This window comes from Saccoglossus kowalevskii, chromosome 8 (genome assembly GCF_978046115.1).
Source record: "Saccoglossus kowalevskii chromosome 8, keSacKowa6.1, whole genome shotgun sequence".
Taxonomy (NCBI): domain Eukaryota; kingdom Metazoa; phylum Hemichordata; class Enteropneusta; family Harrimaniidae; genus Saccoglossus; species Saccoglossus kowalevskii.
In genome coordinates, this window is record NC_140648.1 from 24,454,046 (window position 1) to 24,469,695 (window position 15,650).

The window sequence follows — 15,650 nt, forward strand, 5'->3', positions numbered from 1 at the left end:
CAAAGATAAACATTTTGCACTATAAAAATAGACACAGACTGACATTCCAAATCTATACTTAGATGGTGTGGAAAGAGATGGTAATAGCTATTGCTGGTTGCAATTGTGAATTCATCTACATGTACACATACATATTCATAAACAAATTTACTTACCGTTTCTTCATTTCCAGATTTTCTTTGTGTAATTTCTCACCTTCATCAAAGTTTTCCAGATCCACATAGACAATTGCCAGCTGATTAATTATGTTACAATACAATTCTGAGTCATCAATATTCACGTTATTACCGGAGAAAGCATAAATCTGTAAATTTAATTCATGTTAGGTTCTATTAACGTATTCACAAAAGAAAATTAATGCAAATTTGTTTTCTTTGCCAAAAGAATTGGCAGATTCTCTATCAATCTTGAATTATTACACACACAAAATATTGTGGATTTCTGTTATTTATGTGCAAATTATTTAGCTAATTTTTAATCTACCAGAAAATTAACAATTTTATTTTTTAGATAATTAATTCTTACACTATAAAGAACAAACTTTATTTGCTCTATTAGAAATAAACGTACATAGTTGTGTGGTGTACCAGTATTTAAAATCTCACCAAAACAGATGCATAGTTTTGGGATCATATAATGCTTTTATTCGATATACATCCAAACACAGCAGATATGGTAGCACTATAAAATCAGGATTCGAATCGATGCTAGCAGAGAAACTCCCAGTTTGTAAAAATTATTTTCTTACCCTCCGTCCTAAAAACTATTATTTGATGTTCTTGTCAACGGAACCAGTTATGAACTTACATGCATCTGCCTTGCTCTTTTCAATAATGGTATTGTACCTATCAAATATCCTGCTTCGTAGAGAAACTCAACAATCTTGTACACAATTGACACCAGCTGCAAAAAAGAAACAGAAACTTGAATTTATTAATTTCAAGCATGCATTGACGACCTATATTTGAACACAGTCCCTCTATCTCTAGACTGTGATTTGAAAAAGATTTCAGAATGACAATATCATGTTAGATTTTGGTTCTTTTTTTAGCACTGTGACTCAAATAAAATAAAAATCATATGTATCCTAACAACAATTATTCATGTGTAAAGTTCACATGTAATTAGTTCAGGCATATGGCAGATATAGCATATATAAATAAAAATGGCCACCAGACAGCCATAATGAATCAGATTTAGTGAAACATAACGTTGTGCATCAAGGTCCCATAACGTACCAAGTGTGAATAAAATTCATGATATCCATGTCCAAAATGGTAGAAATGCCTGATTTTGTTACATTTTTAACAATAAAAAATAATAAATAATTAGCCAGCTTGATTTGAATCATGTTATTTAAACATTATATTCTTGTTGGAGCAACAAATTATGAGTGATTGGATTAACAGAAACTACCAGCCTTACCTTCTTTGCTGGGGGATGATCTGGTGTTTCTGATGATTCAAGTTGCTCTAAATACATATTCACAAGTTGCTGATCAATAGATTTCATATAAAGTGAGGATATCTCTTCTCCTGACAGTTCAGTTGAATTCCAGTAACCAAATAAATCATATTTAGATTCACTTCTAGAAAATAGAAAAATATCACGATTATGGAAGCTCACTTCCTTGAAAAAAAAAATTCATGTACTGCAAATTATTTTCGCTTGGAATTAATTTTCGCTATTTTCGCTGAAGGAATAACTCAGTGAAAATGAAATCCAGCGAATATACCTTTTTTCCTATATTTTACATTCAACTTGTCAAAAATCAGTGAAAATAAATTCCATACAAAACATCTAAAAAGTCTTTTCAGGGAAAATTAATTCCAGCTAAAATAAAGTATTTTACAGTATTAGTATTTTCTTGACACTGAACACAGCCACCAGTTGCGCATATTTGATGATTAAATGAAATTGACTTGAGCGTGTCAAAGAAATATGACATGTTGCGATATTGCTTATTAGAGGCAAAAAACGGCCGGCAGTTGGCCATATGTCAACAAATCAAATACCGATAACAATACAACAGGTAACAGTATATCATTATATCTTGTGAGTGTCTTTGAACAAAATCAGTTCAGGCATGCCTGAGATAAACAGTAAATAATTGACCTAAAAATTAGCAATATTATGTTTTTTGGGGTCTAAAGTACAAATAAAAAAAAAAAAAATTAAACTATGAATAGTGTTTTACAGCAATCAGAATGCAGATCAATGTATAAATTTACCTAAAATTTTGAAATGCAATAGGTTTTTTTAAAAAAATTAATCAGACTGTGTTGATAAATGAAACACAATAAAATTCAATGCGCACACTCGGTTTACCCGGCTTACAATAAATATCTTACTTGAACAAAGTCAGGAACACAGCTAGATGTAGAAGACATTTCTTTAATCTGTCAATATCTCCAAGTTTCTCTAGTAACCATGGCAACTCATTAATCACTCTATTAGAGATTTTGGTATTATGATCAGGACTACATAGCTAGAAGTGAAGCGTGAAAAAAAAATCAGAGAAAAATATGCTAAAAATGTACCGGTACTAGATAAAAAAAAAGAGACAAATATCAAGTTATTGGTGATTTACCATGAAATTTACGTGGGGCGCACATTTTCAGATGACATTCAGTGATCGGAAACATTAATATTTGGGAGGAGGAGGTCTTGTTTAATAAATAACACAAATGACTTCATTATGCATGTATGTCAATTTTAAATCTGTATTGCGCCCTCTGTGGTGGCTAGGTACAAACATGTTTTATTACCTCAAGCTTATTATTAAAATAAGTTGCTAGGTGAGCTATATACTTCTTATAATCATCATCGTCATGACAATATCTCTCTTTAACAGCACCGGATAACTCCTCATAAGCAAATCTGTAAAAAAAAATTAGACCTCCATCGTTTATCTTCATAATATTATGTAATCTAAAACAAAATATAATCAACAAAAATAACAGATTCTTATTTTTCTTATGTTAATAAATGACACATTACTCCAACTACTAGTTTGTGAATCTGAGAAGAAGCCTTTCTAAATATAAGTGAAATAAACATACTGGTATATGGGGGTTACTGAGATTAAAGTAGTTCATCATTAAAATATTCTGACATGGATTGTTTGGCAAATATTTTTTTTGATAAATTTTTTATAATTAATCACACTCTTAGAATTGTCAATATTACTGTATAACATTACAAACAATGTTGATGCAATATTTTTATGTATTCTCTAGTGTCTTTGTTAATAATTTGGGTTCAAATCCACATAATGTCCCACTGGCTAAAAATCTTGTTCAAAATTTTATAAAACTAGAACACGAAAAAAAAAATACAGTTTTATTTTGTGAAAGAAAATGCATGTTGTCTTTGGGGTTCAAAAAATAAATAAATTATATTTTCTCATGGAAACCATACAAGTAATTGTCACATGATAGAATCACAAACTGAGAAGCATGACTTCAGACTCCCTAGACTACTTAAAATTATCACAGCTCACTTTAGTTATAAATCAAACACTTTACATTAGGAGGATAATAAGATTATTACTCATAAGATTGCAATGGGAGCTGATAAGATATACTCACAAGTTACCATAAATGAATTCCTTTAACGGCAAATGCAAACAATTAAACTCTTCAAAGCTGAAATTTTGTGACATCGCATGATCAGATTTATGTTAAATAGGTCACCCACACCATGCAATAAAGTCTGACATAGATTATACAAATCAGTCATTTTGCCTGCCATGTGTTACTAATACATTACATATGATATCCGGAATGTTTCATTTGTTTGGTTTTATAACTGCTTAAATATTAAAATGATACGTAGTTGAAACTTCATTTTATGTATTTTTTTCCTTCAATTAAATTGATATTTTGAAGGAGTATCCAATATGCATATATTGTTATAGTCTGAACAAAACAGTGCATGTTTAAAACAAATGTTGAAAAATCCATTGAAGTTGGTAAAAATCCATTTTTAATCACCATTGGTTGACACCATTTATATGAGGAAATTTTGGCGAATTCTGAAACTTTTTTTTTGAGAACTTGTTTTTTCTACAAAATGAATTTACAGAACGACACTGGTACAATTAAATAATGCACAACAATCTTGCTTATTTCAACATATGTTTATTTATATTTATTTAAAACAGCAGCAAATAGTATACATATAATTTAAATAATGTATTTTAAAAGTGAAATAATATGTGCAATTTTTCAAAAAATTGCTTTAAAACAAAAACAAACTAATAAAAAAAACTTAAATAAATATAATAGCAATTAAATATGATATAAATAAAACCATACTATAATAAGAAGCATAGTAGGAGACTCTTTAATATTTCTCCTTTATAATTAGGATTTGAAGAAATTCAAGAGAGAAAGAACTAAGCGGAACTAAATAAAGATCGTTGCTCTGCATACAACAATCATCAGGCAAAGACATGGGACCAGAATCACCCCACCTGTTTAACATAAAATAATTTGCATATGACACACCCATAAGAAACAAGGTCAGAGGTCACTATGCTTTCAAATGTGAAGTCTCACTGTGTAAACTGGTCAGGTACAACACTACTCAGGGGCTTGTCATACTGCTATTCAAGAGATATCTTTTCCTGAATCTTTGTAATATGGTTGAGTACTGGTTTACAACTGAAGTGGAGAGAAACTATGATGCCAATTATTGGCACAACGTGTTTCTCGAACACTGGACAGATTCCTTCGTTTATTCTGCAATTTATTTAATATTAGTATTTGCCGGAAGGAAAGTAATGCAGCACCGGCAAAAGTTTGACCTACATAAGGTGCTAGCAGTCTGGTCGGGATCCATGGCAGTATTCAGTCTCATCGGCTTCTTACGCGTCTTCCCAAAATTATTGGAGGAGTACAACCAAGGAGGATGGCAACGGACACTGTGCGACCAAAGTTTCATGGAGGGGGTCAGCGGGTTTTGGTCCCTGGCATTCACACTCAGTAAAGTGGCCGAACTCTTCGACACCATGTTTATTGTCTTACGCAAACAGAAACTTGTATTCCTACACTGGTATCATCACGTCACCGTTTTGATCTATACATGGTATGCTTTCACTGATGGCATTCCGTACGGGATATACTTCCACGTTATGAATTACGGCATCCACGCACTTATGTACTCGTATTATGCAATCCGCGCTTCCAGATTGGTGAAAATCCCAGTCCAAATCAACATAGCCATCACCTTTTTGCAGCTGTGTCAGATGATCGTAGGCATTTATCTTAATATCTACGCGTACTTCAAGCTGGAAAACACCAAGACGTGCCCAGTATATTACAATAATATTTACTGGTCCCTCGCTATGTATTACACGTACTTCTTGCTGTTCAGTCACTTCTTCTATTCAACCTATATGGCACCAGGTAAAGGCAAGCCTGAACTTAAAACTGAAAAAGTCTTGCATAACGGATTCGTTTCTAAGAAACTCAATTAGGTGACAATTCAACTTTGAACTCTTATTATTCAATGCAAAAACTTGCAACGATGTGATGTAAACCGTTCCATTTATTGTAACCAGAAAATCATAACATATCTGAAAAATTCAGGCCATCCACGAAAAAATTCCCAATGTTCAAAATCTAATGATTTTCGCTGATATATGAAATTAATATATCTTGCGAAATGAAAGATATTTACATTATTGCTTCAATATGGAATATTGTTATTATTTTGTGTTACAATATTAGATTAAGTTAGTCAGTTCATCCAGTTTGCCTTAATGTTGATATTTTTAGAAACTTTGGGGGGGGGGCTATAAAAACAAATTATACACAGCCAAACATAAATTAGAGCAACATCATTAAAAAAATCAAGCTCAAAACGTAAGTGCAGGGAAAAATTATTTGCACAGTATTTCTACTCCCATTTTGTTTATGTTTTCATGTATAGGATTTTTTATTATTTTCACACAAACCAGTTTTTCACCCAGCTTTGTAAAAGTAATTTAACTTTGCAATTTTTCATAAAGTCTGGTCACAATTTTGTTTGTTTGTAAAATGATAAGAAATCAATTGATTATTTAAAAATTACAATTCTTGGCTACTTATTTGAATCAATCAGTGAATCAGAATGCTCCAACTCGCAACTTCCCCCCTCCCTCCCCCATATTATTGGGGGTGGGTGTTTTTTCGGGGGGGGGGGGTAATAATTTAAATATTTTAAAGTGTTGTATTTGTCTGTCTGAATTTACGATTTGAATTTCACTTTGACTACAACTTACACATTTTTGCTACATTTTTTTTTAACGCTATTTTCCCCTCCCAGAATTTTTCTAATGGTCCATCCATCAATCAAGAGACGAGATTGTATTCCTTGACAGTTGCTGACAAGATATCATTTGGTGTATTTTTATTTTTTAACACTGAATGGTTGGTATTCTCTTAAGAATGTGCAATGTACAAGACTAAGCACATGTGAACGGAAAACCATAAATAAATCAACTTTAACAGCAAGCATTTATTGTAGTCTTGGGCTGACCTGATCCTTAACTTAAAGGGAGATTAACGAGACAAAGCAATTAATCAAAACCAAAAGTACATGCCTGAACAATAGAATAGTAAGAACTTAATGAGTGGAATACAAACACACGTGATTAAATAACGTTATAGAGATCACATCGAATACATTATGTGAAATTTTCAATAGGTTTCAATAATAAAAATGTTCAGATTTCATTTGCAACCAAGTATGGAGGTTATTATTAAAGTATTGCAGTTGTCGTACATGCACGTTTAATTTTCATGACAACAACAAATCCATTTTGTACATTTCATGGGTCCCATATCAAAATAAGAAGAAATTAATTATCGCTGGACACCACTACTTTTGTTGTTTAATGTATTTTCATGTTAATTGTGGTAATCAAAAGTGTATATTTTTGCTGATTTACTGTGAAAATAAGATACAACAAAAATAAAGTATTTTACAGTCTTCAACATCTTGATTTTTTCAGTTTTCAAAAACTTTGAGCAAATAGGTAATTATGCCCATTTGAATCAAAAATACATGAAAAATGCAAATTTACTCAAATTCGGGCGAGGTAAAAAATACTGGGTTTCAAGGAGTTGAAGTTGTTTCATTACAATATTCCGAAGATGTAATCTCAAACTTCAGATCATTTCATCAAGCACTTGTATACAATATATAAACGGCAGTGAATTGAATTTTTGTAGGTCAACAAACTTTTTTTAAGGGGCAGATCAATCTGGGAAGGGAGAGGGTTATAATGGATTATAAAGTCAATACCATTAAATTAAAATAACTGCAATTTTCGGCTAATGCCTACTTGTATTGAAGATGCGATTCTACGAGAGAGAATACAAGCTTAATTGTCTTTGTGTGGTTAGGTGTCTGTTCAACTTATACACGCATGCTATGATAGAGACAGCTAGGTCACATCCAACACAATTAGGTAATGCAAACTTAACAAGACCTGTTGCTAGGTGCTGTTTTCTATCAACGCTTCTAAACAGGTAACAATGACCTGCCAGTACAATTGTATCACTGATCAGACATTATGGGGTCAACAAACTATCATGAAAGGTGACTGCAGCTCTTGCACTATATCAGACTGGCTGTATATACAGGAATATGAATATTTTTTTATCACTAGCATTTATATTTGCTATAGCTGGCAAAGTTACTATACAAATATTGACAAAGCAGTACACCATCTATTGATGTACAGAAATAGGAGAGTCATGTATGACCTTTTGACTGTCATCATTTTTCCCTTTCGACAATCACCCATAAATTTTGCATATTTTATGGAACTTTCTAAAAATGTCCAAGTCAATTTTGGACGAAGATTCATAGTCTCTCATTGGTTACACCGCTTGATCAAAAAAAAAATAAAAATAAAAATATTGCAAGTATATTTTTTGAAAGATGTTAAAAGTTGAATTTGGTATTCAAAACAATAAAACAAAATTTTGAGAATTTAAAAAAAAATTTACTTTCGTGATACTAAAATAATATTTGAACACACTTTATAATATAGTGTTTCTCGATCAATCAAATTGTCCCGTGTGCCATTCAACTAAATGTCCCACATTTGTTCTTATACATTGTTTGAGACTATAACACTAATCACGTAATGTCAAAGATGCAACACTGACTAAATTTTACTATGCGAAGAAGAAACCACAGAGGTTGGGTTCAAACTCAGTGCTCACACCAATGTTAATCTGACAGATATACTGCTCCTTGACCAATCCAATAGTTGATGTCCGGTCATTGATATTTGGACCTATTCATTCTATGATTTTATCTTCAGTCGGACTTTACATCTTAAAAAAGTCCTTGTAGTTGGGTTTTATCCTATGATGACAGTTGATATACATCCGCTTATGGAAATGCATAACGTGAGAGAGACATCGTAGCAATCAGACTAACCATTTTTGAAATTATTACAAAAATAAATTAATCTGGTTTTCAAAACGACGTCTAAAAAAGTTAAATATGTTACACCAACATTTTAACAACAAAATGTGCAGCTTTCAGAATAAAAACAAATAAATGGTTCCTAAGTTGTGGCTCTGATTATTTAGATCTTAATATTTTGCAAATTAGAAAATTTTCACAAATTACCACTCAAAAGTATAACCTGTTGATTTACAAAAATTCAATAAAAAAAATTGCATAATCAGCAATTCTGAATGAAATCAAGCTTCTTACTTTGAACAGCAATTTTCATTGATCACAATTCACTATATTTATAAAAGTATAAGACACATAACCCCTGCCCCCTGGGGGTGGGGGTTGATTTGTTTATAAAAAAAAATTGCATGCAGAGTGATACAAGGAAATATTTGTAGCAAAAAATCAAGAAAATAAAATTGTAAGGACAAGACACCACAAAAAATTGCACTGTTCACATTCTTCCCCCACCCACAACCCCCACCCCCATGATTTCTAATGTTTTACCACTGATAAATTTGCTTCACATTTTAATATGGCAAGTTTATTCCACTCAGTCCGAAATTAACTTATAAATAATGGAAATATAAAGAAAAATATACAAAATGTGACACAAAAATTATGGTGGGAGAAATTACATTGTAGAATGAAAGACAATTTTGACATTAAATAGTTTGAGGCGACTTTGTTGCGAGTATAGCATGACACGCATTCAGTTCATGTCAAATTTATTATGAGGCGATATGAACTTTGACCTGTGTGGCGTGAGGGATGCCGTGTGCACTAGTAGTAACCTGACCTATATATAGAAAACCACAAACAGAAAACAAGAAAACTACAAACTTGAATGATAACGATATTTTTCCTAATTTGCTTGTTTTTTGGCAATGCAAACTTATATACCCTGTCATGCCACTGCAATTATGCAGGTATTTTGCATGATGGGGCTATTTACATATGATATACGAGGTCAAAGATCGGACACAAGCACAGGTACTATATAAAGCAATAAGTTACCAGTTGAATTTCACAGACGGACGAGATCTCTTCACGCAAGGCAGTCACAGGGTGTGCCTGCCCGTGTCATTTCATTTGGTGTCATTTGTTGAGTTTTATCGTAATTATGGTTGAATACTGGTTCATCACAGATGTGGAGAGAAACCACAGTTATGGAATGGTTCATGGAAGATTTCAAAGCAACTGGACCGACTCCATGATCTATGCGGGAATATATATGGTACTAGTCTATGCTGGGAGGAGTGCCATGCAGCAACGACCAAAGTATGATTTGCGACGTGCACTAGCAGTCTGGTCGGGAAGCTTGGCCATCTTCAGTATCATCGGCTTCTTCCGCGTCTTCCCAAAACTACTGGAGGAGTACATGCAAGGAGGATGGCGACAAACCCTGTGCGATAAAAGTTTCCTCAACAGCGTCAGCGGATTCTGGGTCTACCTCTTTACACTCAGCAAAGTGATTGAACTTTTTGATACCATGTTCATAGTGCTGCGCAAGCAGAAACTAATGTTCCTGCACTGGTACCACCATGTGACGGTGCTCGTATATAGCTGGTACACGCTATCGGAAGGAGTCCCGAGCGGTATCTACTACACAGTCATGAACTACTTCGTTCACTCGCTCATGTATTCGTACTACGCGCTACGAGCTTCCAGAATGGTGAAAATCCCGGTTCAAGTCAACATGGTCATCACCTTCTTGCAACTATGCCAAATGATGATGGGAATCTACATAAATATATACAGTTATTTCCATTTAGAAATCACTGAGACATGCCCTGTATATTATAACAATATATACTGGGGTCTTGGCATGTATTACACCTACTTTTTATTATTCAGCCATTTCTTCTATTCTAACTACATCGCCCCTCAAGGCAAGAAGGAGCTTGATACAAGTACAGACATTTCCAAAAAACTTCAATAACATTCTTAAAGACTGCATGTGGCTCATAGTAAAATGGGTAGCATCATAAACTGACCAAAATCTCAAACTGCAGCATCTGCCAGTCATGATAAATGTGCGAGTTCCTAGCCATGAATGACCATTTATATTGTACATAAACAGTGTTTTACTCTTGTTATATATGTTATATAATAGGTAAAGTTGATCACTGTTCTTATTCTGAAACAGTAAATTAAAATTATCTTGACACCACCATATTATATTATTGATTATTTTTTATTTGTATATTTTATAAATTATGACATCATAGTCACTGTTGTATAAAAGTCCACCAGTGGGCAGTGGTTGGCCATCAGTAGGCAGTGATTGGCCACCAGTAGGCAGCGGTTGGCCATCAGTAGACAGTGGTTGGCCATCAGTAGACTGGTTGGCCATCAGTAGGCAGTGGTTGGCCATCAGTAGACAGTGGTTGGCCATCAGTAGACAGTGGTTGGCCATCAGTAGGCAGTGGTTGACCACTAGTAGGCAGTGGTTGGTCATAAGTAGGCAATGGTTGGCCATCAGTAGGCAGTGGTTGGCCATCAGTAGGCAGTGATTGGCCACCAGTAGGCAGCGGTTGGTCATAAGTAGGCAGTGGTTGGCCATCAGTAGACAGTGGTTGGTCATAAGTAGGCAATGGTTGGCCATCAGTAGGCAGTGGTTGGCCATCAGTAGGCAGTGATTGGCCACCAGTAGGCAGTGGTTGGTCATAAGTAGGCAGTGGTTGGCCATCAGTAGGCAGTGGTTGACCACTAGTAGGAAGTAGATGGCAGTATGCAAGTAAGTGATGGTTAGTCACCAGTAAGCCACCAGTAGGCATTACAGTGGTTGGCCACCAGTAGGCAGTAGATGACCACCAGTAGGCAGTAGATGACCACCAGTAGGCAGTAGATGACCACCAGTTGGCAGTATATGACCACCAGTAGGCAGTAGATGACCACCAGTTGGCAGTAGATGACCACCAGTTGGCAGTTTATGACCATCAGTAGGCAGTAGATGACCACCAGTTGGCAGTATATGACCACCAGTAGGCAGTAGATGACCACCAGTAGGCAGTAGATGACCACCAGTAGGCAGTAGATGACCACCAGTTGGCAGTATATGACCATCAGTAGGCAGTAGATGACCACCAGTTGGCAGTATATGACCACCAGTTGGCAGTATATGACCATCAGTTGGCAGTAGATGACCACCAGTTGGCAGTATATGACCACCAGTAGGCAGTAGATGACCACCAGTAGGCAGTAGATGACCACCAGTAGGCAGTAGATGACCACCAGTTGGCAGTAGATGACCACCAGTTGGCAGTATATGACCATCAGTAGGCAGTAGATGACCATCAGTAGGCAGTAGATGACCACCAGTAGGCAGTAGATGACCACCAGTTGGCAGTATATGACCACCAGTTGGCAGTATATGACCATCAGTTGGCAGTAGATGACCACCAGTTGGCAGTATATGACCACCAGTAGGCAGTAGATGACCACCAGTAGGCAGTAGATGACCACCAGTTGGCAGTAGATGACCACCAGTTGGCAGTAGATGACCACCAGTTGGCAGTAGATGACCACCAGTAGGCAGTAGATGACCACCAGTAGGCAGTAGATGACCACCAGTTGGCAGTAGATGACCACCAGTTGGCAGTATATGACCATCAGTAGGCAGTAGATGACCACCAGTAGGCAGTAGATGACCACCAGTAGGCAGTATATGACCATCAGTAGGCAGTAGATGACCACCAGTTGGCAGTAGATGACCACCAGTAGGCAGTAGATGACCACCAGTAGGCAGTAGATGACCACCAGTAGGCAGTAGATGACCACCAGTAGGCAGTAGATGACCACCAGTAGGCAGTAGATGACCACCAGTTGGCAGTATATGACCATCAGTAGGCAGTAGATGACCACCAGTAGGCAGTAGATGACCACCAGTAGGCAGTAGATGACCACCAGTTGGCAGTATATGACCATCAGTAGGCAGTAGATGACCACCAGTTGGCAGTAGAAATGACCACTAGTTGGCAGTAGATGACCACCAGTAGCCAGTGGTTGGCCACCAGTAGCCAGTGGTTGGCCACCATGGGCTGAAAATAATTTGGGCCATAAAATTGGCCATCTCAAGTCACCAGTATGTTAGGAAATTAGGTTGTGAAAAAAACAATGACTGTTGTCTTTCAAGGACGAAAGATATTGACTGGACTTAAGAATTTGTATGACAATGCAAAATACCGATGTATTGTAGTGTGGATCATGTGACACATGCATGATGTTGCATAACGTTATCATTGTATAAAGTAAAGATACATAGAGGACATCAGTTTTGTCATCAGGTCAACAATGTGATTAGATATAAGTGTTAAACCACACGTGTTATCTTACACCATTGTATTGTACATTCATTATCTTGTGGGGGGGGGGTTAACCGCCAAGTAAGGCATGTAAAGGTAGTTGCAAAACCACACAAAATTATCTTTGAAAAAACGATTTTTATATTTCAAAATTCCGTTGAAATTTTGAACTGGTTACAGTTTTTTGAGTGAAAACCAATCATTAAAAAAAATGTTATATGCCAAACATTTGTCGCAACATTTGCATCCAAAAAAAATGCTTGTGATGTTTCATGGCCACAAAAAATCAAATGACAGTATTATTGCCGAACAAAAGACATTTAGATTCATTGCACAAATGGGTAAAATACACATTTCATCTGTTTAACATCATCATGAAATCTGTTAAAAATATTTCAGTACTGGATTTAGCTTTAAAAAAGTGCTAATCGCGAAATCAACACCAACAGATCATACTGCAACTAAGTAGTTGATCCTTTGCAAAATGTTTTGAATCTTCCGGTTAACATAACACCACGTAGTGTTAATTCATTAATTTCATTAATTAAAGCCTAAAATTTTAAAAGCCACTAAATTAGGTGGTTGAATTTTTACGCCCATATTGAGAAATAGTTGTATTCTGATCTTTCATTGAGCCGAGCAAATAAAAAGCTATCTATACTAGCTATGAACCATAACGTAATAATAGTTGGTATATATGTAGTTGTAATAATAGTTCCAACGCTTTGTTTTATATTATTCCTGTTTTCTAATGAAGACAACGATTGTTAACTCACCCATAGATGCCTTCTCTATCAATAAGAAAGTCGTCCATTGCAAAATAAATTGATGACCACAGCTGATCCGGTAAGTTGATTATTGATTTGATTTCTTGATCGGATAATCCGTAACGTGATACAAGAATACAACTCATCACCTGAAAACATACACAACCATGCAACAATTAATTTTGTGAGAAATTTTACAATCATGATTTCTGTTCCAAAATATGTCAAAAGATCAACAACAAAAAATGTATCATCGATCTGTCACCGAGTGTTATCACAAAATAATAATAAAGATCATTCGCACAAACTCTATTTGTTAAATAAAATTTTCAATTTGAGATGGATTTCAAAGAAACATGTAGTGCGCCCTCTAACAGAACTGATTTTGTAGGGATCCTGAGTCAAAATGAAATCCTCAAAAATCAAGTTGAGTCAGCTTTTCGACTGCTGGAAAGTCGGTCTTCAAGTAAAAATAAAAATAAAATATGAGTGTATCGCTTTTTTTAAACTAATTTGTTTATAAAATACGAATTTCATATTAATCAAATTACTTATTCCTTAACTTTAGTAAAATGTTTTTCAAGTTCATTATATTGATGTACAATTTTCTGTAGACGTGCCAGTGAATTAGCACAACCATTTACGTCAATACAAATCTGTTTGCGGCAATGGCTAGTCATATTGGCTTAGAGGGCGCACTGACCACAAGGTCTATAATACTTTATTTACTTGATGACTGTATGAGAGACAAACATGTAGCTTTAAAAAAATAAACAGATAAATATAAAATTTTGTGTTTACAATTGTGTAAATTACATATGAATAATTACCTTGGCAACAATATTGTCATGGCGATCTTCCGGGTTGAAATCCTTCTCTAGACGTTCTAAAATCTTGACAAATAAATCTTGTGTACTGCAATGATACAAATGGATTTGTAATAAACACCGTGAGAAATGAAATGCTGAATTTGTGCTATAAAAAAAAAACACACACAATCAAAGTGCTACTGCTGCTTGATATTTTGCGAGGTGATAAAAAAAACAGGGAAAACAAAAAATTAGGTACCAGAAGGTTGCATACCACATACATGTCAATCAAACACATTTCCAACCAATAGAGTCACAAAACACAACAGGCACATAAAACAGGTTTGATTGTCGAAACAAAAAATTAGCAAGAATATGGCAATATTCAAAAACACAATACATGCATAATATATGCTTTGCAAATAAGCAAGAACATTTAGTAAAACCAGCCCAAGATGAAAACTGATCAGTTTATTGACACACTCATGCACATATTATACATGGGTTTTAATTTTGCTATTTTCACCGATAACTAAAATCCGTTAAATCAACGTGAAAATGAAAAAATAACAATAAAACTCCTGTTTTCTTTTGTGAAATTTAAACCAAGTGAACATGCTCACAACTTTAAAATAGTGAAATTAAATGTCAGTGAACATAAATGACTTTACATTATTTGTAAATCAGCAAAAAACAATGATACTTGAGTAATATAAAATTTTAAACAATTCATTTGTAACCTAGGATAAAAATTTGCAGTAAATTCGTCCATTATTAATACCTGGTTGTTAAAACCTCATTCTTAATACGGTACATGTTGAGTATCAAAAATCTAAAAAAAAAAAACAGGAATATACTCTAACCTGTCTGCTTGCAATACATAATCAATATATTCATCAAGCTTCCAAAAATCTCCAAAGCTGCACAATTCCTGAAAATTAAATGTAACTGTGTTTATTAACCTCAAGTAACCATTGTTTTCTAAACATTACTATTTTTAGAAAGTTACTAAGCTCATTGGAATTGGATTACACTGAAACAACATGTCAATAAGCTTGTCATAAAAAAACGAAAGATTGCAAATAATCACCACAAGAGGGCTCTGTTTCACAAGTACCGGTAATTCCACCATAAAGATTGAAGACATACCCACCTGTAGAAGAGTCTTTAGATATAGTGGATTTGCCGTCTCTTCCTTATTAATGACTTTGGGTTTTTGTTTCACTGATAATTCTTTACCTCTTAACGACAATATTGCCTTAAAATAAAAAAGTTAACAATGAAGCTTTGTAAACACTGTT

At 34.7% G+C, this 15,650-nt stretch overlaps 1 protein-coding gene across 1 annotated transcript in view; it reads right to left on the reverse strand.

Annotated features, from left to right (window-relative positions):
• The window catches only part of LOC102809758 (TPR repeat-containing protein DDB_G0287407-like), a 39,159-nt gene that overhangs the window by 13,801 nt on the left and 9,708 nt on the right, over positions 1 to 15,650 (reverse strand). The window contains exons 9-17 of the mRNA XM_078009137.2: positions 15,503 to 15,607; positions 15,213 to 15,280; positions 14,371 to 14,455; positions 13,550 to 13,689; positions 2,769 to 2,880; positions 2,352 to 2,488; positions 1,426 to 1,588; positions 808 to 903; positions 156 to 304 (exon numbers count right to left, since the gene is read on the reverse strand). Coding sequence (XP_077865263.1) covers positions 156 to 304; positions 808 to 903; positions 1,426 to 1,588; positions 2,352 to 2,488; positions 2,769 to 2,880; positions 13,550 to 13,689; positions 14,371 to 14,455; positions 15,213 to 15,280; positions 15,503 to 15,607 — 1,055 coding nt within the window. The remainder of the gene's footprint in view (positions 1 to 155; positions 305 to 807; positions 904 to 1,425; positions 1,589 to 2,351; positions 2,489 to 2,768; positions 2,881 to 13,549; positions 13,690 to 14,370; positions 14,456 to 15,212; positions 15,281 to 15,502; positions 15,608 to 15,650) is intronic.